The sequence below is a fragment of the Piliocolobus tephrosceles genome, chromosome 7 (genome assembly GCF_002776525.5).
Source record: "Piliocolobus tephrosceles isolate RC106 chromosome 7, ASM277652v3, whole genome shotgun sequence".
NCBI classification, from domain to species: domain Eukaryota; kingdom Metazoa; phylum Chordata; class Mammalia; order Primates; family Cercopithecidae; genus Piliocolobus; species Piliocolobus tephrosceles.
The window spans coordinates 48,423,677-48,448,242 of record NC_045440.1 but is presented as its reverse complement, the minus strand read 5'-3'; the positions used below and the strand labels follow the sequence as shown (position 1 = coordinate 48,448,242).

Here is a 24,566-nt window from a genome sequence, read left to right as displayed (position 1 = left end):
TAGAGAAATGGCCAAAAAGCACATGAAAAGATGCTCAACATCATTAATCATTATAGAAATACAAGTCAAAGTCAATAAGATACCATTTCATAGCCACTAGCATGGTTAAATATTTTTTAAAGGGGAAAATTATAAGTATCGGCAAGGATGCCCTCTAACATGGCTGTAGGTAATATAAAATGGTGCAACTTCTGTGAAAAAGAGTTTTGTGGTTCCTCAGAAAGTTAAACATAAAATTGTAAACATAATCCAGTCATTCCCCTCCTACGTATATACCCCCAAGTGAAAACATGTGTTCACAGGAAGGGGAACATCACACACCGGGGCCTGTTGGGAGTGGGGGAAGGGAGGAGGGATAGCATTAGGAGATATACCTAATGTAAATGACGAGTTAATGGGTGCAGCACACCAACATGGCACATGTATACATACGTAACAAACCTGCACGCTGTGCACATGTACCCTAGAACATAAAGTATAATAATAATAATAATAATAATAATAATAATAATAATAATAATAGTAAAAGAAAACGTGTTCAAACAAAACTTTTACACAAATGTTCAGGGCAGCATTATTCATAATAGATAAAATGTGGAAACAACACAAAGGTTCATCAACTGATTAATGGATAAACAAAATGGTAATCCACCCAATGGAATACCATACAGCCATTAAAAAGGAATGTAAATTAATATAGCCATTAAGGAAAAACAGTATGGACATTGCTAAGAAAACTAAAAAATAAAACTACTATGTGATCCTGCAATCTCACTGCTGAGTATATACCCAAAGGAACTGAAATCTGTGTGTCAAAGAGACATTTGCACTGCCATGTTCAGTGCAGCATTATTCATAATAGCCAAGATATGGAATCAACCTGTGTCCATCAACATGTGAAAGGATAAGGAAAGTGTGATATATATACACAATGGAATACTATTCAGTCTTAAAAAAAAAAGGAATCCCTGTCATTTGCACATGTATGAACCTGGTGGACATTATGTTAAGTGAAATAAGCCAGACACATAAACACAGATACTGCTGATCTCATATGTGGAGTCTTAAAAAGTCAAACTCACAGAAGCAGAGAGTAGAATGATGGTTATCAGGGGCTGGGGTGACAGATGGGTAGGACTGGCCAAATTTCACTTAGATGGAGAAATAAGTTCAGGAGATCTATTTATTGTACAACATGGTGACTATAGTTAATAACAATGTATTGGGTTGGCACACTGATCATGCCTGTAATTCCAACACTTTAGGAGGCTGAGGCAGCAGGATCGCTTGAGGCCAGGAGTTTGAGACCAGCCTGGGCAACATGGTGAAACCCTGTCTCTACAAAAATTAAAAAAAAAAAAAAGTCAAATGCGTTGGTAAGCACCTGTGGTTCCAGCTACTCGGAAGACTAAGGCAGAGGGTCTCTTGAGCCCAGGAGGTTGAGGACGCAGTGAGCCGTGACTGCATCATTGCACTCCAGCCTGGGCAACAGAGTGAGACCCTGTCTCAAACAAACAAAATGTATCATATACTTGGAAATTGCTAAGAGTAGATTTTAAGTGTTTTCAACCACAAAAAAGTTATGTGAGGTAATGCATGTTTTAACTAGCTTGATTTAGCCATTCCACAATGTATACATATTTCAAAACATGTTGTATACCATAAATATATATAATTTTTGTCAATTAAAAGGTAAGTTAAAAAAATGAAAGTGGGACTTTTGGCAGTGAGTAGGTAATGAGGGCAGATCCCTCATGAATAGGGTGAATGCCTTTAAAGAGACCCCAAAGGGATAACTAGCCCCTTCCACCATGTGAGTGAGAACACACTAGAAGGTGCCATCTATGAGGAATGGGCCCTCATCAGACACTGTATCTGCCAGTGCCTTGATCTTGGACTTCTTAGCCTTGAGAACTTTGAGAAATAAATTTCTATTCTTTTTTTTTTTCTCCTTTTTTGAGACAGAGTCTCGCACTGTTGCCTAGGCTGGTGTGCAGTTGTGCAATCTCGGCTCACTGCAACCTCTGCCTCCCAGGTTCAAGCAATTCTCCTGCCTCAGCCTCCCAAGTAACTAGGATTACAGGCACCCTGCCACCACGCCTGGCTAATTTTTTTTGTATTTTTAGTGGAGACAGGGTTTCACTATGTTGGCCAGGCTGTTCTTGAACTCCTGACCTTGTGATCCACCCACCTTGGCCTCCCAAAGTGCTGGGATTACAGGCATGAGCCACTGTGCTCGGCCTAAATTTCTATTCTTTTTAAGCTATGCAGTTATGGGTTGTTATAGTAACCCAAATAGACTAAGAAAATCAACTAAGACCTAAGGCCTAACATAGGCCTGGCACATAGTAAACTTCAATATTTGTTTGTTGAATGAATGAATGCACATTCCTTGAATAATTTGCATTTGACTCTATTTTCCGCTCCTACTTTTTGTATGTATAAAAACCATTTCTATACCTTTGAGAACCTAGATCCATGGTTCTCAAAGTGTGATCAGGAAAAAGAGATAAAGTGAGATTCACCAAAGTTGAAAACCTCTGTGCGTTACCACTTATTGGGTTTGTGGCTTTTTGCAAGTTATGTAATATGTCTGTGATGCAATTATCTCATATGTAATCATAATGTACTTCACACAATTGTCATAGAGATTTTCTGAGATCAATGATAATAATAATTGCTAACACTTCCTGGGCACTTACTATGTATCTGCTGTGTTCTAACTCATCAGGTGAGGCACTATTTTGATTTCATAAAAAGGGATTAACATTGCCTGCACATATAAATATCGTATTATTATTATTAACATTATTGTAGTCAATGATGAAAGAAGAGGCTGACAAGGCCTTTTCTTCCCACCCTGAGTGCACAGATCTCCTAGACGGATGTTTTGTGGGCGACCACTGTGTGACAGCCTGTTACTCCGTGCAACTGCATCCAGTCCAGTGCTTCTCACAGGTGAGCATGCATCAGAGTCAGTTGAAGGGCTTGTCAAAACAGATTGCCAGGTCTTATCCACTAGGTTTCTGATTCAGTTGGTCTAGTACGGAGTCCAAGAATTTGCATTTCTGACAATTTCTCAGATGCTGCTGATGCTACCAGCCCCTCACCAAACATTTTTAAAATAATTATTTTATTGAAATATAATTCATATACCATAAAATCACCCTTTAAAGTGTACCATTCAGTGATCTGTTACAATATCCACAGTTGTACAACCATCATCATTCTAGAACAAAGTACACATTTTTCTTAATTTTTCAATCTGTTTTAAAAATAGGTATACAAAACTACATTAAAAAGTAGAGATGGAGAAGTCTTCCTCCCTTCATCCCAATCACTTGGTTCCTCCCCTCTACTAGGTAACCCCTTTTATTTATTTTCTATATATCTATTTTGATGTTGCATTTCTTCATGCAGATATAAGCAATATGTTTTCTTTTCCTGTTTTCTTGCACTAGAGAGGCAGCACACTATGAATCATACTCTGTCAATTGTTTTTTTAATTTAGTAAAGCTGGAGATCATTATGAAGGTATTACCATGGCATATTTAACAGTCTCCTTACTCTCCAAGTAAACAAATATATCAATTGTTTCTAGTCTTTTGCTATTGCAATCTATGCTGCGATAAATACCCTTACATACATACCATTTCACATGTGTTATCATTTCATATGTGTCTCCTCTAAAATTCAGGTGTTGCCAAATAGGCCATGAAAGCTCCTCCATTGTTAATGGGATTAAGGCCCTTATAAAACAGACTTCATGCAGCATTTGGCTAGCCTGCTTTCGTGGCCTTCTGCCTTCTTCTTTTCGTGGCCTTAATCCCATTAACAGCAAGAAGGCCCACACCAGACACCAAATGCCAGCTCCTTGATCTCAGATTTCTCAGAGTGAGAAAGTAAACGTCTGTTCTTTGTAAACTACTCAGTATCAGATATTCTGTTATAGCAGCACAAAACAAAGACAATATGTGTGCAGGTGTATGTGTAGGATTAATTCCCAGAAGTATGATTGCTAGCTTAAAGAGTAAATACACTTAGAATTTTGAAACATATTCCCACAGTCACATTGATAGGAGTTGCCTAATTTTGTACTTTTGTTAGCAATACACGAGAGGACCCTTACCCCAATATGTGTTGTTGAGGACTTGGATTTTAGCCAGTATGATAGGTGTGCAGTTTAAGTTTGCATTTTTCTTGCCATGAGTGAGATAGTATATTTTTCATTGTATAAAAGCCATTTGTGTTCCTTTCTCTGTGAACTGCCCTTGTCCTTTGCCTATTTTCTACTGGGTTTTTGGTTATTTTCCCCAAGGAATACTTTTTGTTACTCCTCCAAGAGTAATTTATACTTTAGGGGGTTGTTTCTATATGACATCAATATGAACTATTCTTCAGTTTTGCCATTTGTCTTTGCTGATTGTGTTTTTTTTTTTTGCCATCCATAATTTAGGGTTTTTACGTAGTTGAATTGATCAATCTTTCCTATTACAACTAGGGCATTTTGAGTCATAGTTAGAAAACCTTTCTCCCACTCTAAGATTATAAAGGAATCTGGTCATGTTTTATTCTAATACCTTGACATTTTTTTCACGTTTAAATCTTGGATTCATTTGTAGCCTAGGGCACTATCATCTACCAGACTAAAAAAGAATATTGATGAGTAGATTCTAAACATTTTTCCTCATATTAGATCTTTCTTTAAATACAATCTTGCCCCATATATAAGACAGATGGAATGAGAGCTGCCCTGAAGGTGCAACAGAGATGCTCTTGTGAGTTCCAACCTCCCCAGACTCCATGGATCTCCATGGAATCCTTAGGATGGCTGTAAGCAGAGTGAAGACCACAGATATCTGCAGAACAACAACTAGGCCAAAAAGTTTGATGAGAAAAAAGTTAAAAGAAGGACTTTCTGGTTTGTCTTGATGTTTGCCATTGAGTGTTTGTTGAGGAGGAAATAAGACAAGACTGGAGAGGCCTCATGAGTCCCTTTCGGCAGGGGCTCATCTTCCTCATCAACAGTTCCCTTTTGCTGAGTTCATACGTTCAAGTGAAAAATTCCTCATGATTCTACTATGATCTGATTGGTGTAGTGGAGAATGCGTGGATCTTGGTATCACATATGAGTTCTAATCCTGAACACTTACTAGCTGTGCAGCCTCTGGCAAGTCATTTCTGTTTCACAATGAGTAGTCATCCATAGTAAATAATTGAGTACTTTGCATATGGAAGACACTGTGCTAATTGATGGAGATACAAAAACGGAGAAGATAGAAATGGTAGTACTTTACAGCATGGTGGTGGAGCCACATGGTATAACAAATAATTATCGTAATTATTTAGATTCTGATTGTCACAACATCTTCAACAGAGTAGGGGTCCTGTGGACATGAAGAGTAGAGAGGTTCAGGCTTGCTAGTTTAGGGAAGCTGGCCACCAGATTCAGGTTTGACAGGTGCATAGGAAATGGCATGGCAGGAGGCCAGAGCCTTTTAGGCAAAAGGAAGAGCAAATGCTTATTAGACCCCAAGGCTGCAGGAGCTAGACACGTTTGACCACCAAAAGGAAGGCCAATATAGACAGCATCAACATCACCGTGGTGTCTGTGTGGAGAATGGATTGTATGTGTGTCATATGTGGGGGGTAAGTGGATTAGGGGACATGGGTTAGGAGCTACCAGCAGTCTGGGCAAAACACACTAGTGGCCTGGGAAACAGTGGTGGCAGTGGAAAGTTGACAGATTGGTAAGGGACACAAACCTGTTCACAAAAATTCATAGGTTTCTGGGTGAGCTAAGGCCAGGTGGATGTCCACGCCACTACTGAGATGGTGAATTCTGAACAGGAGGAAGTTTGGAGAAAAATCCCAACATTTCGGCAGGACAGCACCTCCTGGTGGAGATGACAAGCGGGAGCCTCATCACAGGCCGGGTTGCGGGAGTGAAATGGGGACTCCCGGAGCGGTCAGGTGCACTCACTGTGCTAAGACAGCGAGGCCCAGGGGAGGCGGCAATGGCAGACCTGGTTTCTCGGTGCAGTCCCAGTGGGAGGCCCGGTGTCCAAAATCCTCAACTAGATTGGGCATGCCGTTTATCTTGTTAACAACTGTTGACAGTAATGGCACTAGCAATAATGTCCTTCCCAGGCGAAGATGGTTTTTCTTCTGTGTTTTCAGCCACTGCAGAGTGGACATCTGCCATGAACCACGTATCTGTGGCTTTAGGTACCAGATTCAAACACGGGATGTTGGCAGAACAGGGACTCGGACGGAGAGAAAACCTGAAGACAGATCAACCAGAAAGCAATGCATTCTCACAGAGGCACAAAAAAGTGCCTCTGAAGCAGAAGATTCACCTCCACTTCTGCGTCCTTTTGAGGCAACTTTCTGAGCATCCTTTCCTCCTCCCCAGGCCGACGCTTTTTTACCTTGTTAAACTACCTGGTAGCTTTCTCATGGGAGGCGCCTTCTTCACAGTCCTCGGACCCAGTCAAACTCGTGGCCTTCCCCGGCTTCTGCAGGGTCGACTGTGATCGCCGCCGCACGGTCTCAGACCCACTTCTCTCACGCCCTGGGGAGCGGCGGGCCCCGCAGAGCCCCTGTGCGCCCGGGCGAACGTGGTAGGAACGCAATCTCCCGCCCTCTCAGACTCTGGCACCCCGTAGCCTTTCCTCAGGCTCCACCAGTTCTCCTGTTGATGTGATGACCGACATGCAGTCCGGGCTCTGGACACTTAGACTTTAGTCCTTATCCCCGGGCCCCAAACATGGGGAAACCACACCCTCTCTGCTCCAGTCACCAGCAGCCACTCCCATTCCTTAAGTATCCATTATTGCATGTGTAGCCTACTTCTGGTTTTCATTTTTATTTAAGGTCAGTTGTTGCCTGACAACACAAACGAAAGTAACTGAATTCGAAAGACAACACTTGGAGGCGGCCCCCACTCCAGGCGCCAGCCCAGCAGCTCTCCCGAACTCCCCAGGAGCTCGCGGGCGAGCAACGCCACAGCCCAAAGCGCACCCCGTAGACCCCACCGGCCCCGGGGAAGGAAGCTCTACCCTCCGCGCTGCACTCCTTCCGGGCTCTGGGCCCAACCAGGCAGTCCCGGAGGCCCTGGGCTCTGGGGCCCGGAGAAGCCCTGCCCCCCGCCGAAGCCCCGCCCTGCGCCCGAGCGCCCGCCAATGGCAGCGCGCGGTGCGGCGCGCCAAAGAGGGACGGCGGCGCGCTGAGGGGGCGGTGCGCTCAGGCTGCGCTCCCGGAGATGCCCCGCGGCTGGCGAGCTGGCGCTTCCAAGGTAGGCTCTGGGTTGGGAGTGGGTGCCGCGCCGTTTCCCGCGTTGCGGGCAAGCGGCGGGCCGGCGCGGGGCTGGCCCAGGGCTGCTGGGGTGAGAGAGCGTGGGCGTTGGGGGTGGAGGGCTAGGTGGTGGCAGGTCCCGTCTGCGCGCGTGGAGCGAGCCCGCGCAGCGGGGTACCGCCCCCAGGTCCGGGTCTGGTCCTGGAGTGCGGGCCGGGCCCTCAGCGGCAGTACGGAAGGAGAGGGGTGGGGCCGCCGAGGGACGCAGCGGGCGGGAGCGTGCGTCCGCCTCGGAGATACTTAGGTTTACTTTTGTCTCTTTTTGATTCTGGTGTAATGCATCAAACAGCAGGTAATCCTGGCGTGGCTTTGTCAATCTCCCCGGATAATCCCCTGTCAACTCTGCCTTTCTTCCTGCAGCACTGGGAGGGGACTGTGCGGCTGACCGCCCAGTTCTTGGACACCGCGCTGCCTCGGGGTCCAGAACGGGAGCGGGTGCCTAGGAATCGCTGGGTGAATGGTGTTTAATTGTACCTGTATCCGCGAGTGCATCCTTTTTTGTTCTGCTAATTGTGCTTGTTCTGGCACGTGTCCTTTATCGTTTTAAAGTTCCTTCTAACTTCCTTGCTTTCAAATACGTTTGTCTCATAGTAAAACAGTTTTTAAAAAACAAACACAGGACCTCCTTTCTTGACTCTTCCCTTTACTCGAAAACTTCTAAAAAAAAATAGTCCACATATACTGGTTCAACTTCTTTACCACTACCATGATTTCTGGCTTCTCAAATACCATTTATTATCGGCCCACACCATCAATTTTGTGACTGGCTTTAGGGAATAAAGAAATTCATTTCAGGCACCTCTGTTGATTATAAGATACAGCCTGATTTCAGAACTATTAATGTATGAAAAGAAATCAAGGAAATACATAGATTTGCTAAATCCAGTGTAAGTTACTTACTTGGTCATTGGAGCATTTGACACATTGACCACTTGCTTTTATTTCTTTTGGAACATCCCTGATGTTGCTACCCTGATTGTCTTCCTGTCTTGCAACAGCTTATTTTCTTCTCTTTACTGTGTTCGTGCCATGTTCTAATTTTTGACCTTGTGCTGCTTCTCATTTTCCACATGTGCTTTGGGCAATATCATACATTGAAGTTAATTGTCATTGCTGTATAGATGACTTTCAGATCTGTATTAGATCTTTCCCTAGAGCTCAAACTTAGTGCATCACAAAATCATCATCTCACCCTTAGTCCTCCAGACCCTAACAGTTTCTCTTGACTTAGAAATCTTAGTAGTTTTGAATTGACGTTTATTTCTGGTCACTTCATCTTGTCGTTTTTCAAGACTCTTATCAAATTTTTTTAGTAGTCGTACAGTTGTCTATTGTGTAATACGTTACTGAAAACTGAAGCAGTTCATAACAAATATTTATTATAGAGTTCTGAGAGTCAGGAATCCGAGAACGGCTCAACTATGTGGTTGTAGTTCAGGATCTCCCACAAGGCTGCGGTCAAATAAAGGGTCATTGGAACTGGATTTTTTGGGTGGGGGGGGGGACGCAGTCTTGCTGTGTCACCCAGGCTGGAGTGCAGTGGCGCAATCTCAGCTCACTGCAAGCTCCACCTCCCAGGTTCATGCCATTCTTTTGCCTTAGCCTCCCTCCCAGGTAGCTGGGACTACAGGCACCCGCCACCACACCCAGCTAATTTTTTAAAGTTTTTATTAGAGACGGGGTTTCACCGTGTTAGCCTGGATGATCTCAATCGCCTGACGTCGTGATCTGCCCGCCTCAGCCTCCCAAAGTGCTAGGATTACAGGTGTGAGCTACTGCTTCTAGCCATGAAATCTTTATCATCCATTGAGGCCCACTCCAAATCCCACCTTCCCCCAAATTATCCCAGCTGTAAATGAACTTTGTTCTGTATTTTCTTGGTTTGGAATAATGTCAATTCTCCCATTTCTGCTGATTGGAATCTTAATCATCCACTGAGGCCCACCCCAAATTTCGCCTCCCAAATTATCTCAGCTGTAAATGAACTTTCTTCTGCAGTCTGTGGAATTTTATGTAAGTAACTCTTATTACTCCGTGTCTTACATTAGGTTTATTTGTGTCTACACCTTTATTCGCTTACAGTCTAGACATTTAAGATTAGGGACTATTTCTTCAGCCTATATTCCCCAGAGTACCTGTCATATCTCTTGTACATACTAGATACCTAATAAACATCTGATTAATTTATGAAAGGGGAACTAGTTTAGAAGATTTGCAAGTATTCTAGGTGTGAAGAAACATGAGGAAATACCCTAGCTAGTCTGAAGACTTGGGTATCCGCCTCAACAATACAGCTGAATGATTTTGCAATTTTGGACAAGCCACACAGATATATCAGGACTCTTAAGATGAAAGGTGATGTGGTCATGGACTAAAGTGGTGGAATTAGGAATAGAATGGAAAGGACTGAGTTGATAGACTACAAACAGAAGGTGAGATTTAGGCAACTGTGATTGAAAGAGGAAGAGGAGGGAACCCATGATGATTCAGAAAGTTGAACCTGTGAGAAGTGGGAAAGTCGTTTGCCACTTAACTGATGTTAGGATATATAGATATGTGGTATTTAAGACTCAAGGAGATTAAGGCAGTCAGTTGCTCAAAGGCTGGGGTATCTTAGTTCTTTCCTCACTCCCCTCCATGGGTTTCTCCTGCTCTAGCCCCTCACTATCCCTTAACATGCTGTGATTCTTCCCTTTATGCCTTGTGTTCTCCCTTACCTTATGAAGTAGCCAAGGGCGACCACATATACTCCTGTTCTTGGGCAGCAGCTTACCTTTTGAGATTTTCTTTTTTTGAGACAGAGTCTTGCTCAGCCACCCAGGCTGGAGTGCAGTGGCCCGATCTCGGCTCACTGCAACCACCGTCTCCTGGGTTCAAGTCATTCTCCTGTCTCAGCCTCCTGAGTAGCTGGGATTACAGGCACCTAACTTTTTTTGTACTTTAGAAGAGACGGGGTTTCACCATGTTGATCAGGCTGGTCTTGAACTCCTGACTTCAGGTAATCCACCCGCCTCAGCCTCCCACAGTGCTAGGATTACAGGTGTGAGCCACTGTGCCCACCTGGCGCCTTTTGAGATTTTCTGTTCCTCCCCAGCTGTAATACTCTCGCAGCTCCTTTCACCTCGTTGGGCTGAATTATAGCTTCTGGCTCCTCCTCGCCCCGCCTTCTGCTCACTCTTTTCCACTGAAAGAAAAACTGTATCTCGGCAAGATCTTGAAAGAGAGAAATAAAGGAAGAGTACATCTTCCTGATGACACCTTCTTTCTCTAACCGTTTGGGTCCCTCTCATCACTGAAACTTCTTTTCTTTCTTTTTTTTTATTTTTATTTTTTATTTTTTGAGACAGGGTCTCACTCTGTCACCTAAGCTGGAGTGCAGTGGTGTGATGTGGCTTTTTGCACCCTCGACCTCTCAGGCTTAAGCGATCCTCCCACCTCAGCCTCCCCAGTAGCTGGAACTACAGGGGTGCACCACAACACCCAGCTTGTTTTTAAATTTTTTTGGAGATGGAGTCTTGCCATATTATCCAGATAAGTCTTGAACTCCTGGCCTCAAGCAATCCTCCCTGCCTTAGCCTTCCAAAGTGCTGGGATTACAGGCATGAGCCATGGCACCCAGCCAATTTATTTTATTTCTGGTGCTTCTTGCACTAGGGCAAGCAGATGGTAGGTATTGATTAAATACAATGTACACATGAGTTTGAAGAGTACTCAAAACTGCAGGTTGAAAAGTGTTTTCTTTGTCAAGAAAGGGCAACATTTTGCCTCTTTGAAGTAGGAAAGAAGAAGCCAATGGGGAGAGTCAGGACCTTTTAGTATCTTAGAAGGATTGGATTCCATTACAGAGCAGAGTTAGTTTCAGAGAATAGTAACTTTTCCGCCGGAGACTGTAGGGAAGAAGGAGAGCTCAGTAGATGGGAAGTTAGCTGATTTTTACGATGGCTAATTTTTTTTTCCTGGGGAAGATGTGACAACATGAGCTATGATGCTGATATGGAGATGTCAAGAGAAGTGTGGGTATGAAACTCACATGTATATGTGAGATTCTGTGTAGGTGTGTGTGTGTGTGAATGAATGGAGGACTAGGGAATAAATAAGTGTTCAACAGTGGCCAAGGACATGTAATAAGAATAACTGGAGGGAACTGCTATCATTTTTGGACTTTTTTCCATGGCGCCATGGGTTGGTGATTGGTAACCCCATGGGCTGGTAAAAGGGTAGGGGTCTTAGTGCTTGAAAGGCAGCACTGAAGAAGTAGGCCATAGAGTGCAGAATGGCACGGGAGACGTCATGATTGGGAGGGAGTGACTCTGATAATGTGAGTAGGACTGAAAAGTCCCAGTGAATTTTCAGATACTTAGAGCCCAGTCAGAAACTCACTTGTGGTGCCTGTGTGTGGGAAGTGCTTGTATAGTTGTTGATAGACACTTTTATTAACGTGAGATAATGGAGAACAAGTGGCTAGAATCTTTAGTTTTGGACATAGACATACATGGGAGAAAATCTTGACACATTGCTTCCTAGCTCTCTGAATAGGGCAGTATACCTAACATTGAGTTGTCTTTTCTTTATAAAATGGGGTTAATACCTGTATTGCTGGGTTGATGTGAGGATTAAGTGATGCGAATGCATGGAATGATATACTGAGCATATAAGCACTCAATAAATGTTGGTGATAATGAAAGCAATTAATAATGAAACACCATGATAATTAAAGAAATCATATGAGGACAAAGATAGTGTACATCCTCTACTACTTTGTCTCTAGATTTCCCTGGAATTGCTGTCTTTCAGCTTGTTGAACAAGAAATAGGAAAAAGGCTCATTTTCAAGTTTTTCAGTGATGGCAGGACATTCTCATAGTTGTCTTGGTAGGAGTACCTCATGGTTCCAGTTTAGGGCCTTGATAATCTCATTGAATGATTTACTGCTGGCTCTACATCTCAGAATTAGACTACATAGTATTGACATCTCAGTTGTCTTTTTTTTTTTTTTTTTTGGAAACGGTCTTCCTCTGTCACCCAGGCTGTGGGGCACAGGGGCGCGATCATGACTGCAGTCTTGAGCTCCTGGGCTGAAGGGATCCTCCCATTTGGGCCTCCCGAGTAGCTGGGACCACAGGCCATGCCACTGTGCCTGGTTAATATTTAAGTTTCTTTTGTAGAGATAGGGTCTTGCTGTGTTGCTGAGGCTGGTTTTGAATTCCTGACCTCAAGCCATTCTTTCTCCTTGGCCTCCCAAAGTGCTGGGATTACAGCGTGAACCCCTGTGCCTGGCCTAGAGGTTGTCTTATTCCTCAAACCAAAGGGAAGGAGAGCTTTATATTGAAAACTTTCTATATGTTAAGCACTTTGCATAGAGTACCTTACTTAAGGGAAAACGTGTTTTCTTTTTAGTCAAAATAATACATGTTTATAGGTAAGTTAAAATACTACAAAAAAGTTTATTGTAAAGCCCAGCAGTCCCTTGCACATCTCATTCCATTTATTTTAATTGAGATAATTGTAAATTCACAGACAATTGTGAGTAACATAGAGAATAATTGTTTTATAAACTAATTCTGGAGGCTGGGCCTTGCTAGATCAAAGTGTTGACAGATTTCATGTCTGGTGAGGGCCTGCTTTCTGGTTAATAGACAGCCATATTCTCACCATGTCTTTATATGGTGGAAGAGGTAAAGGAGCTCTCCAACGTCTCTTTTATAAGGGCATCAATCCCATAACTTCTAATCACCCAGCAAAGGCCCCAGCTCCTAATACGATCACCTGAGGGGTTAGGATTTCAACAAATATATTTTGGGGAGGCATAAACATCAGGCCATAGCAATTCTGTGCAGTTTTATCACATGTAGGTTCTGTAGGTTTGTGTATCCACCACCACAGTCAAGTTACTGTCCATCAGCACAAGGATCTCTTTTATAATCACAGTCACTCACTTCCAGTAACTCCCTCCCCTAATTACTAGAAAAAAATTTGTCATTTAAAGCATGTTACATAAATGGAATCATGTAGTATGTAACCTTTTGAGGTTGTTGTTGTTTTTTTTCTTTTTTTGAGATGGAGTTTTACTCTTGTTGCCCCGGCTGGAGTGCAATGGCATGATCTCGGCTCACTGTAACCTATGCTCCCTGGGGTCAAGTGATTCTCCTGCCTCAGCCTCCCGAGTAGCTGGGATTACAGGCATGCATTACCACACCTGGCTAATTTTGTATTTTTAGTAGAGATGGGGTTTCACCATGTTGGTCAGGTTGGTCTCAAACTCCTGACCTCAGGTGATCCGCCCGCCTCGGCCTCCCAAAGTGCTGGGATTACAGACATGAGCCACCATGCCTGGTCTGAGGTTTTTTTTTAAAATACAATATCAAACTCTCATGATTTATCCAAGTTGTTGTGATTTATCATGATTTATCCAAGTTGTAGTTTCTTTTTGTTTTGTTTTTGTTTGTTTTTTTTGAGTTGGAGTCTCGCTCTCTTGCCCAGGCTGGAGTGCAATAGCGCAATCTCACCTCACTGCAACTTTCTGCCTCCCCAGTTCAAATGATTCTGCTGCCTCAGCCTCCTGAGTAGATGATACTACAGGCACCCGCTGCCATGCCCGGCTAATTTTTTGTATTTTAGTAGAGACATGGTTTCACCTTGTTGCCCAGGCTGGTCTTGAACTCCTGAGCTCAGGCAATGCAATCCACCTGCCTCGGCCTCCCAAAGTGCTAGGATTACAGGCGTGAGCCACCGTGCCCAGCCAGTAGTTTCTTCCTTTTAATTGCTGAATAGTGTTCCATATAATGGACATACCAGAGTTTGGATTAACATTTATTATTGAAGGACCTCTAGACTGTTTTCAGATTTGGTTATTGCACATAAAAGTGCTATAAACATTTGTGTACAAGTTTTTGTGTGAACGTTAAGTTTTCATTTCTCTGAGATAAATGCCTAAGTGTGTAATTACCAGAACCTATGGTAATTTGATGTTTAACTCTAAGAAAGTGACAAACTTTTCGAAAGTGGTTGTATCTGTATAATTTTACAGTCTCATTGGCATTGTTGTTACTCAGTTTTATAGATAATAAAATCCACCTGTTTAAAGTGGAAAATCCAGTGGTTTCTAGTATATTTACAGAGTTGTACAAACATTCCTAATTGTAGAATATTTTCATGACCCCAAAAAGAAACCCCATAGCTATTACTAGTCACTCCCCATTCTCTCTTCCCTCATCCATTGGCAACCACTAAGCTACTTTCGGTGTGTATGGATTTGCCTATTTTGGACATTTCACATAAAGTGTGGTCATTTTGTGACTGGCTTCTTTCATTAAGCGTAATGTTTTCCAGGTTTATACATGTTGCATGTATCAGTACTTCATTCCTATTTATTTTGAATAAATTTTTCATTGCATGGACATACTGCATTTTAAAAATCCATTTATTAGTTGATAGACGTTTGGATTATTTCCTCTTTTGGGCTGTTAAGAATAATGTTGCTTTGAACATTTTTTTTTTTTAAATTTAGATGAAGTCTCACTATATTGCCCAGGCTGTTCTCAAACTCCTGGGCTCAAGAGATCCTCCCATCTCAGCTTCCCAAGGTGTTGGGATTATAGCCATGAGCCACCATGCCTGGCCTGCGTTGAACATTTGTGTATGTGTTTTTATGTAGACCTAAGTTTTTTTTTCTCTAGCAGTGGAATTTTTGTGTCACATAATAACTGTATGTTTACATTTTGGATAACTTAAAATTTTCCAAAGTGGTTGCACCTTTTACAGTCTCAACAGCAAGGAATGAATATTCTAATTTTGCCACATTCTTGCTAACACTTGCCATTGCCTGTCGTTTGATTTTAGTCATCCTAATGGTTGTGAAGTGTTACCTCACTGTGGTTTGGTTTGCAGTTCTCTAATGAGGTTGAGTATCTTTTCGTGTACTTATTGGGCATTTCTGTATCTTTTTGAAGAAATGTTCAGCGTATTTGGCTGCATTTTCATTGGGTTATTTGCCATTTTATTGTTTAATCATGAGTTCTTTAAAATTGTACTGTTCCCCTATAAGATGTATGATTTGCAGATATTTTCTCCCATTCTTTGGGTTTGCTTTTCATTCTCTTATTGAAGTACAAATGTTTTTAATAATTTTGATGAGGTCCAATTTGTTTTTTCTTTTGTTGCTTGTGCTTTTTGGTGTCATGTCTAATAAATCATTGCCTAAACCAAGGTCACAAAGATTTATTCCTATGTTTTCTTCCAAGGGTTATAGTTTTAGCTCTTACATTTAGGTCTGTGATTCATTCAGAGTTAATTTTTCTACACACTGTGAGATAGGGATACAACTTCATTCTTTTGGATGTGGATACCCAGTTGTCTCAACACTCTTTGTTGAAAAATTTGTTCTTTGTCCTTGAATTGTCTTGGCACTTTTTTGTTTTAATTGAAAATCAGTTGACCATAAAAGTAAAGGTTTGTTTCCGGCCTATGAATTCTATTCCACTGATCTCCATGTCTCCCTTTATTTTAGTACCATCCTGTTTTAATTACTGTAACTTGGCAGTGTCGAAATTAGAAGTGTGAGTTTCTAACTTGTTTTCTGTTTTGAGATTTTTTAAACTGTTTTGGGTTTTTTGCATTCCCATATGAATAATAGCAGCTTGTCAATTTCTGCAGAAAGCCATCTGGGATTTTGATTGGGTTGAATATATAGACAAATTGGAGAATATTATCATCTTACCAATATTATTTCCTGTGAGCATGGGTTGTCTTTTTCATTTATTTAGATGTTCTTCAATTTATAGCTATGTTTTACAGTTTTCAGTGAAAAAGTCCTGTACTACTTTGGTTAAATTTATTCCTAGGAGTTTTATTCTTTTTGATGCTATTTTGAATGCAGTTCTACTGGCACATGCTACTGCGCCTGGCTAATACTTTTTGTTAATTTTTTGGTAGAGATGGAGTCTCACTGTGTTGCCTAGGCTGATTTCACATTCCTAGGCTCAAGAGATGCTTCTGTTTTGGCCTCCCAAAGCTCTGGGATTGTAGGCATGAGCCAACCGCACCCAGCTCAATTGTTTTTTTAAAATATTGAGATTGTGTCCTGCAACTTTGCTGAACTAATTTATTGGTTCTAATAGTTGCTTGGGTTTTCTGGGGTGTGGATTCCTTAGGATTTCCAATGTACAAGATCATGCAGCTAGGCATGGTGGCTCACACCAGTAATCCCAGCACTTTGGGAGGCTGAGGCAGGTGGATCACTTGAGCGTAGGAGTTCGAGACCAACCTGGGCAACCTGGTGAAACTTAGTCTCTACAAAAAACACAAAAATTAGCAGGATGTGGTGGCTCATGCCTGTGGTCCCAGCTACTCTGGAGGCTGAGGAAAGAGGATTGCTTGAGCCGAGGAGGTAGAAGCTTCAGTGAGCCATAATCGTGCTACTGCACTCCAGCCTGGGCAACAGAGTGAGAGTCTCTCTCCCCCCGCCCCCCCTCAAAATAGAATCTTGCTCTGTCACCCAGGCTGGAGTGCAGTGGCACCATCTCAGCTCACTGCAACCTCTGCCTCCTGGGTTCAAGTGATTCTTCTGCCTCAGCCTCCTGAGTAGTTGGGTTAGAGGCATGTGCCACCATGCCTGGTTAATTTTTGTATTTTTAGTAGAGACGGGCTTTCACCATATTGGCCGGGCTGGTGTCAAACTCCTGACCTTGTGATCCGCCTACCTCGGCCTCCAAAGTTCTGGGATTACAGGTGTGAGCCACCGCACCTGGCCAACCATGTCTCTTAAAAAAAAAAAAAAAAAAGGAAAGAAAACAAACAAAATACCATGCTGTCTGTCAGTAGACATAATTTTACTACTTCCAATTTAGACATCTTTTATTTCTTCTCCTTGCCATGGCTAGAACCTCCAGTCAAATATTGAATGTAAATGGGAAGAGTTGACATCCTTTCTTGTTATTTCTTTTAGGGATAAAGCATCCAATATTTGACTATTCTGTATAATGTTAGCTGTGGGTTCTTTGTATATACGTTTTTATCAGGTTGAGGAAATAACCTTCTATCGCTAGTTTGTTGAGAGTTTGTACCGTTGAATAGTTGTTGGCCTTTGTCAGTTGCTTTTCCTACATCTAATTGAGGCAATCCTGTGGTTTTTATCCTTTATTTTGTTAATATAACTTATGACATTGATTGAATTTTGAATATTACATCAACTTTGTATTCCTGGGAAAAATATCTATTGGTTATAGTGTATAATTCTTTGTATATGTTGCTGGATTCAGTTTGCTAGTATTTTATTCAGGATTTTTGCATCTATATTCATAAACAGTTTTGCTCTGTGCTTCCTTGTTATGTTTTGGTTTTATCAGGGTAATACTGGTTTCATGGTGTGAATTAGGAAGTATTCCCTCTTCTGTATTTTGGAAGAGTTTCTGAAGGATAGATACTGTTTCTTAAAATGTTATAAATCACCATTGTAGCCCTCTGAGCTTCTGCTTTTCTTTGTAGGAAGTTTTAAAGTTACTGATTCAGTCTCTTTATTTGTTATAGCTCTCTGATCAGTTGTTTATTTCTGAGTCAGTTTTGCTAGTTTGTCTTTCTAGGAATTTGTTCATTTTATTTTAGTTATTTAATTTGTTGGTATGTAGTTCATATTATTTCCTTATAATGTTCTCTGTAATCTTTTGGGTTTCTCCAAAATTGGTAGTGCTTCCTCACTTTCTTTTATTCCTGAGTTTTGTAGTTTGAATCTTCTCTTCCCTGCCCCTAAACCTCCTTGGTCAGCCTAGCTTGTCAATTTTGCTGATCTTTTCAAGGAGCTAACTTTTAGTTTTTTTGTTGTTGTTGTTATGTTCTTTGTTGTTTTTCTATTCTCTGTGTCATTTATTTCTGCCAGATGGAAGTTTAAGTTATTGACTAAAGATCTTTCTTCTTTTTAAATATAGTCATTTACAGCTACAGATTTCTCAGTGAGTACTGCTTTAGCTGCATCTATAGGTTTTGGTGTATTTTGTTGTCATTCCTTTTAAAGTTATCTTCTAATTTTCTCATGATTTCTTTTTTTGATCTCTTGGCTGTTTAGGAGTGTGTTTAATGTTCGCATACTTGTGAATTTTCATTTTATTTTTATTGTAAGGTTTAAATTTCGTTCTATTATTGTCTAAGAACGGTATTACTGTAGTATTACTATGATTTCACTCCTTTTAAATTTATCGAAGCTTGAGTTATGGCCTAACATATGGTCTGTTGTGGAGAATGTTTCATGTTTACATTAGAAGAATGTATATTCTGCTGTTACTTGGGGTAGGGGGTTGTCTTCATGGTTTCTGTCAAGAATGCAGTTGTTGCGATTATTGAGGATCCTTTGTATATGATGAGTCATTTTCTTTAACTACTTTCATAGTTTTTTCTGTTTTTCACCAGTTGACGTGGTATGTTTAGGGTGGATCTCTTTAGGTCTTATGCAGTTTGGAGTTTAAAATTTTAAGCTTCTTGGTTGCATAATGTTTCATCAAATTGAGGAAGCATTTTGGGCTTTGTTTCCTCAAATATTCTTTCTACCTCTCTCTCCCCTTCCTTCCGAGACTCTTCTTATGCATATATTTGTGTGTCTGATGGTGTCCCACAGGTCTCTGAGGCTCTGTTCGTTTTTCTTTATGCTCTTTTTTTCTTGTTTCTCAGCTGGGATAATCTCATTTGTCTGATTTAAAGTTTGTGAATTCCTTTTTTTTTTGCCAGGCCAAATTTTGATTTCAGGTGAATTCTTCATTTCAGTTACTGTAGTTTTCAACTCCTGAATTTGTATTTGGTTCTGTCTTTTTATAATTTCTGTGTTTTTCTGGATATTCTGTATTTGGTGAGGCATTTTTATACTTTTCTTCACTTTTTGGATATAGTTTATGTCTTTGAATATGTTTATAGTAAGTGATTTAAAGTCATTGTCTAGTGAGTCCAACTTCTGGCTCCTCTCAGGGACATTTTCTCTTGACTGCATTTTTTCCTTTTCATGCTCTCCTGTTTCTTCATGTGTGTTATAATTTTTTTTTTTTTTTGAGACAGTCTCACCATGATGCCCAGGCTGGAGTGCAGTGACGTGATCTCAGTTCACTGCAACCTCTGCCTTCCGGGTTCAAGCGATTCTCCTGCCTCAGTCTCCTGAGTAGCTGGGATTACAGGCCTGCACCACCACGCTGGGCTAATTCTTGTATTTTTTTTTTTCTTTTCTTTTTTGAGACGGAGTCTTGCTCTGTTGCTCAGGCTGGAGTGCAATGGCACGATCTCAGTTCACTGCAACTTCCGCCTCCTGGGTTCAAGCGATTCTCCTGCCTCAGACTCCTGAGTAGCTGGGATTACAGGCATGTGCCACCACACCTGGCTGATTTTTGTATTTTTAGTAGAGACAGGCTCTCACGATGTTGGCCAGGCTCGTCTCCAACTCCTGGTCTCGAGTGATACACCCGCCTTGCCAGCCTCCGAAAGGGCTGGGATTATAGGCATGAGCCACCTCGCCTGGCCTATAATTTTTGCTTGAAAACTGGACGTTTTAAATAGTGTGATGTGACGACCCTGGGTATTAAATTCTCCCATCCCCTCCCCAGGGTTTCTGTTTGTTATTGGTGCTAAACTTTTGTCTAATGATTTTACTAGATTGTAAAGTTCGTATTGCCTGTTGTGTGTAGCTAATGAAGATGTTTTGTGTTTCGTTTACTTGTCTGTGGATTATTGGATAGAGACTACCTTAAATGCTTTGAGCCAGTAAGTCTGTCATCTTTTATGGAGGGACTCTGTTGAGACATATGCTTTGGCAGTTTGTAATGCCAGTTTAACCTTCATTTCCTCCTTGTGCAGAGCCTTGAGATGATCTAGAGTTCAGAGGTTAGGGCCTTTTCAGCTTTTTCCTGGGCATGCGCATAGTGATGCAGGGTTTTTTGCTCCTTAGTTCAGCTAAAATCCAGATTCCTATCTCATGATCAGGCAAAATTATGCACGCGGCCACATTGAAAGGTGAGGAGAGCAGTATTTATGAAAAGAAAGCTCTCAGTGGAAGAAAGGGGGTCCTGCAAACAGGCTCCCACCTCACAGATTGAATACCAGGCCACCCCACATGAGCTGAAGAGACCAGGCTCCTCCCTGCCCCCACCCATTGCCATAAGACGTGAATTCCCGTTGGCTCTACCCCATTCTCCCAGTTTGCAGGTTGGGCCTTAGTCTGAGCCACTCCACATTGATTTATTTCCCTTACTGTGCTTGTGTTAAGGGATGGAGTTTTTCACCATGGGCATGTTTAGGCAAGCCCCAGTGCACAATGACATGGGTGGCATTTGGCTGTCTCCTGTCCCTATCATAATTAATATTATGTTTTCCTAGCGAATTGATCCTCTTATCATTATGCATTCTCTCTCTTTCTAGTAATTACCTTTGCTCTCAAGTCTACTCTATTAGATGTTAATACAGTTATTCCTGCTTTTTTGATCAATGTTTGCCTGGTATAATTTTTTCCATTCTTTTATTTTCAGCCTCCCTATAATGTCGAATTTGAACTTAGCTTCTTCGAAACAGCATATGATTGGTTTATGATCTTGGCTCACTGCCACCTCTGCCTCCCAGGCTCAAACTGTCCTCCCACTTCAGCTTCCCGAGTAGCTGGGACCACAGGTGCGCACCACTATACCCAGATAATGTTTGTACTTTTGGTAGAGACGAGGTTTCACCATGTTGCTGAGACTAGTCTCGAACTTGTGAGCTGAAGTGATTCACCCACCTCAGCCTCCCAAAGTGCTGGGATTACAGGCTTGAGCTACCTCGCCCAGCCTGTTTAAGATAATTAATGATATTGTTAGTGCTCAAGTCAGCCATCTTATTTTTACACCTCTGAGCTCTGTCTTGTTTCTTTTTTGCCTTCTTGGGGTTACTTAAACAAGTTCAGGGTTCCATCTGTTTTTTTTTTTTTGGACACAGAGTCTCGCACTGTCGCCCAGGCTGGAGTGCAGTGGCACGACCTTGGCTCACTGCAAGCTCCACCTCCTGAGTCCACGCCATTCTCCTGCCTCAGCCTCCCGAGTAGCTGGGACTACAGGTGCCCGCCACCACATCTGGCTAATTTTTTGTATTTTTAGTAGAGATGGGGTTTCACCATGTTAGCCAGGATGGTCTCGATCTCCTGACTTTATGATCCACCCGCCTTGGCCTCCCAAAGTACTGGAATTACAGGCATGAGCCACTGCACCTTGCCAGGATTCCACTGTTACTCCTTTTTTTTTTTTTTTTTTTTTTTTTGAGACACAGTCTCTCTCTATTACCCAGGCTGGAGTTCAGTGGCACAGTCATAGCTCACCGCAGCCTTGACCTCCTGGGCTGAAGCAATCCTCCCACCTTAGCCTCCTAAGTAGTTGGGACCAGAGGCACATGCTACCACACCTGGCTGATTTTTGTAATTTTTGTAGAAAGAGGGTTCTGCCATGTTGCCCAGGCTGGTCTTGAATTCCTGGGCTCAAGCAATCTGCCAGCCTCAGCCTCCCAACATTCTGGGATAATAGGTGTGAGCCACTGTGCCTGACCTATTCCTTTTTTTTTTGAGATGGAGTCTCGCTCTGTCGTCCAGGCTGGAGTGCAGTGGTGCAACCTCGGCTCTCTGCAAGCTCCGCCTCCCAGGTTCACGCCATTCTCCTGCCTCAGCCTCCCAAGTAGCTGGGACTACAGGTGCCTGCCACCACGCCCGGCTAATTTTTTGTATTTTTAGTACAGACAGGGTTTCACTGTGTTAGCCAGAATGATCTCGATCTGGCCTTGTGATCCCCCCGCCTCGGCCTCCCAAAGTGCTAGGATTACAGATGTGAGCCATCGCACCTGCCCCCCCCCTTTTTTTTTTTTTGAGATGGAGTCTCTCTCTGTTTCCCAGGCTGGAGTACAGTGGCACGATCCCAGCTCACTGCAACTTCTGCCTCCCGGGTTCAAGCAATTCTCCTGTCTCAGCCTCCCAAGTAGCTGGATTACAGGCGCCCGCCACCATGCCCAGCTAATTTTTGTATTTTTAGTAGAGATGGGGTTTCACCATGTGGGTCAGGCTGGTCTCAAACTCCTGACCTCAAGTGATCTGCCCGCCTTGGCCTCCCAAAGTGCTGGGATGGCGTCTCACTCTGTCACCCAGGCTGGAGTCCAGTTGCGCGATCTTGGCTCACTGCAACCTCCGCCTCCTGGGTTCAAGCAATTTTCTGTCTCAGCCTCCTGTGGGATTACAGGCGCCGCCACCACACCCAGCTAATTTTTGTATTTTTAGTAGAGATGGGGTTTCACCACCTTGGCCAGGCTGGCCTTGAACTCCTGACCCTGTGATCCACCTACCTCAGCCTCCCAAAGTGCTGGGATTACAGGCATGAGCCACTGCGCCGGGCCGCCTCAGAATTTTAAGGCCTTGCTCTGCTGTCTTCTAACATCCATTTTGTTTTAAATGACCCAACTTAATTAAAATATAAGTGGGGATGGGATTGGAGCTGGGGATATTCAAGGCCCACAGATGTATTTGGGAAAAGTAGGTTAAAACTTATTTCAATACTATTACATAAAAATCCTGTTGCATCATATGGATAATGATCAGACAATGTCATGGGTTGAAGTGGATGGAGGGAGAAAAAAGTATGGGTGTGTGGAAGAAATAGGATGTAGAGAAAGGGAAGAAAGCATATCGAGTAGTTAGGTTGTTTTCACATGTCTTCGTTTACTCTTAAATTTATAGTTAAGTATCATTGCCTTTTCACATGATTTCATTTAAAATGCTCATTTGCTTCTAACTACTGCTCATACTTTTTGGAAACGAGCAATCCTCTGTTATATAGGTGTTTAATGTTTCCATGTAACCAGCAGGGGGAGCACGTACTCATGTTCTTTTGGAACAGGGACTCAAGCCAGAGAAATAGATTTCACTATGTGCCAATTAGAACAGTTTTTTTTTTCCTTTGAGACCGAGTCTCGCTCTTTTGCCCAGGGTGGAGTGCAGTGGGGCTGTCTCGGCCCACTGCAAGCCCCACCTCCCGGGTTCACGCCATTCTCTTGCCTCAGCCTCTTTAGTAGCTGGGACTACAAGGCGCCCGCCGCTATGCCAGGCTAACTTTTTGTATTTTTAGTAGAGATGGGGTCGATCTCCTGACCTCATGATCCGCCCGCCTTGGCCTCCCAAAGTGCTGGGATTACGGGCGTGAGCCACCGCGCCCGTCCTAACAGTTTTAAACAATTGTTCTCATTACTAATCATAGAAGTAATACACAGGGATTGTGGAGTTGCTAGAAAATAAAGACTATAATAGAAAATATCCCCCATAGGCCGGGCACAGTGGCTCACGCCTGTAATCCCAGCACTTGGGGAGACCCAGGCGAGTGGATCACGAGGTCAGGAGATTGAGACCATCCTGGCTAACACGGTGAAACCCCATCTCTACTAAAAATACAAAAAATTAGCCGGGCGTGGTGGTGGGCACCTGTAGTCCCAGCTACTCGGGAGGCTGAGGCAGGAGAATGGCGTGAAACCGGGAGGGGGAGCTTGCAGTGAGCCTAGATTGTGCCACTACTCTCCGGCCTGGGCGAGATAGCGAGACTCAGTCTCAAAAAAAAAAAAAGAAAGAAAAGAAAATATCCCCCATAAACCTATAAAACCTATAATCAGCAAAACATAAGCATTTTGATAATATAAGCATTTGGATCTGTTTCCTGCACATGTTTTTATACAAATGCTTATATATATTTAAAAATTTATACATCATTATTTTAAAATTTAGTGTCATTAGTTTTACATGGATGTGTTATTTGAAAAATAGGTAAGAATAATATTTTCCATTCTGATAAAATCAAAAGCAGAGTATGCATTCTTATGTGTAAATAAGATTTCCATTGGCTTTGCGTATATTTTTGTTTTAGTTTCCGTTCTTACAATGAGTAGAACCTCTATATAAATAAAAATATTTTCATTATTTTAAATAAAAGGAGCAGAATACAACACTATTTAACAGTTATAACTGGAAGATAATGTCTAATCAGAAGACTCAAATAGGGTAGGAAAACATTAAAATAGTTATGTCAGGTTGGTAGCTGGGTGCCCCATACATAATTTTGTATTTAGTAAATATTTTTGGAATGTGAACGAATAGTGAGACCTTGATGACTTTTTTCTATGTATTTACTTTTTAAAATTTTCTGTGTGTGTGTGTTTTTGTTGTTGTTGTTGTTGTTTTTTGAGACTGGAACTTGT

The 24,566-nt window shown here is 42.3% G+C and overlaps 1 protein-coding gene and 1 long non-coding RNA gene across 7 annotated transcripts in view; one reads left to right on the top strand and one right to left on the bottom strand.

Moving 5' to 3' along the window:
- Window positions 1-3,268: 3,268 nt before the first annotated feature.
- LOC111525266 lies at window positions 3,269-7,092 on the bottom strand. Its single transcript, XR_002726038.2, has 2 exons — window positions 6,432-7,092; window positions 3,269-6,284 (listed from the first exon to the last, which is right to left on the bottom strand). It is a non-coding gene; the product is annotated as an uncharacterized LOC111525266 (long non-coding RNA).
- Window positions 7,093-7,189: 97 nt separating this feature from the next.
- SPIDR (scaffold protein involved in DNA repair) overlaps window positions 7,190-24,566 on the top strand; it is a 456,553-nt gene continuing 439,176 nt past the window's right edge. For 4 of the 6 annotated variants that reach the window (XM_023190580.2, XM_023190576.2, XM_031935862.1 and 1 more), the window contains exon 1: window positions 7,196-7,297. In XM_023190580.2, coding sequence (XP_023046348.1) covers window positions 7,265-7,297 — 33 coding nt within the window. In that variant the 5' untranslated portion in view covers window positions 7,196-7,264. Of the gene's footprint in view, window positions 7,298-7,628; window positions 7,649-24,566 lie in introns of those variants that run through there. The other 2 variants (XM_023190577.1, XM_023190578.2) reach the window with 2 other exon arrangements.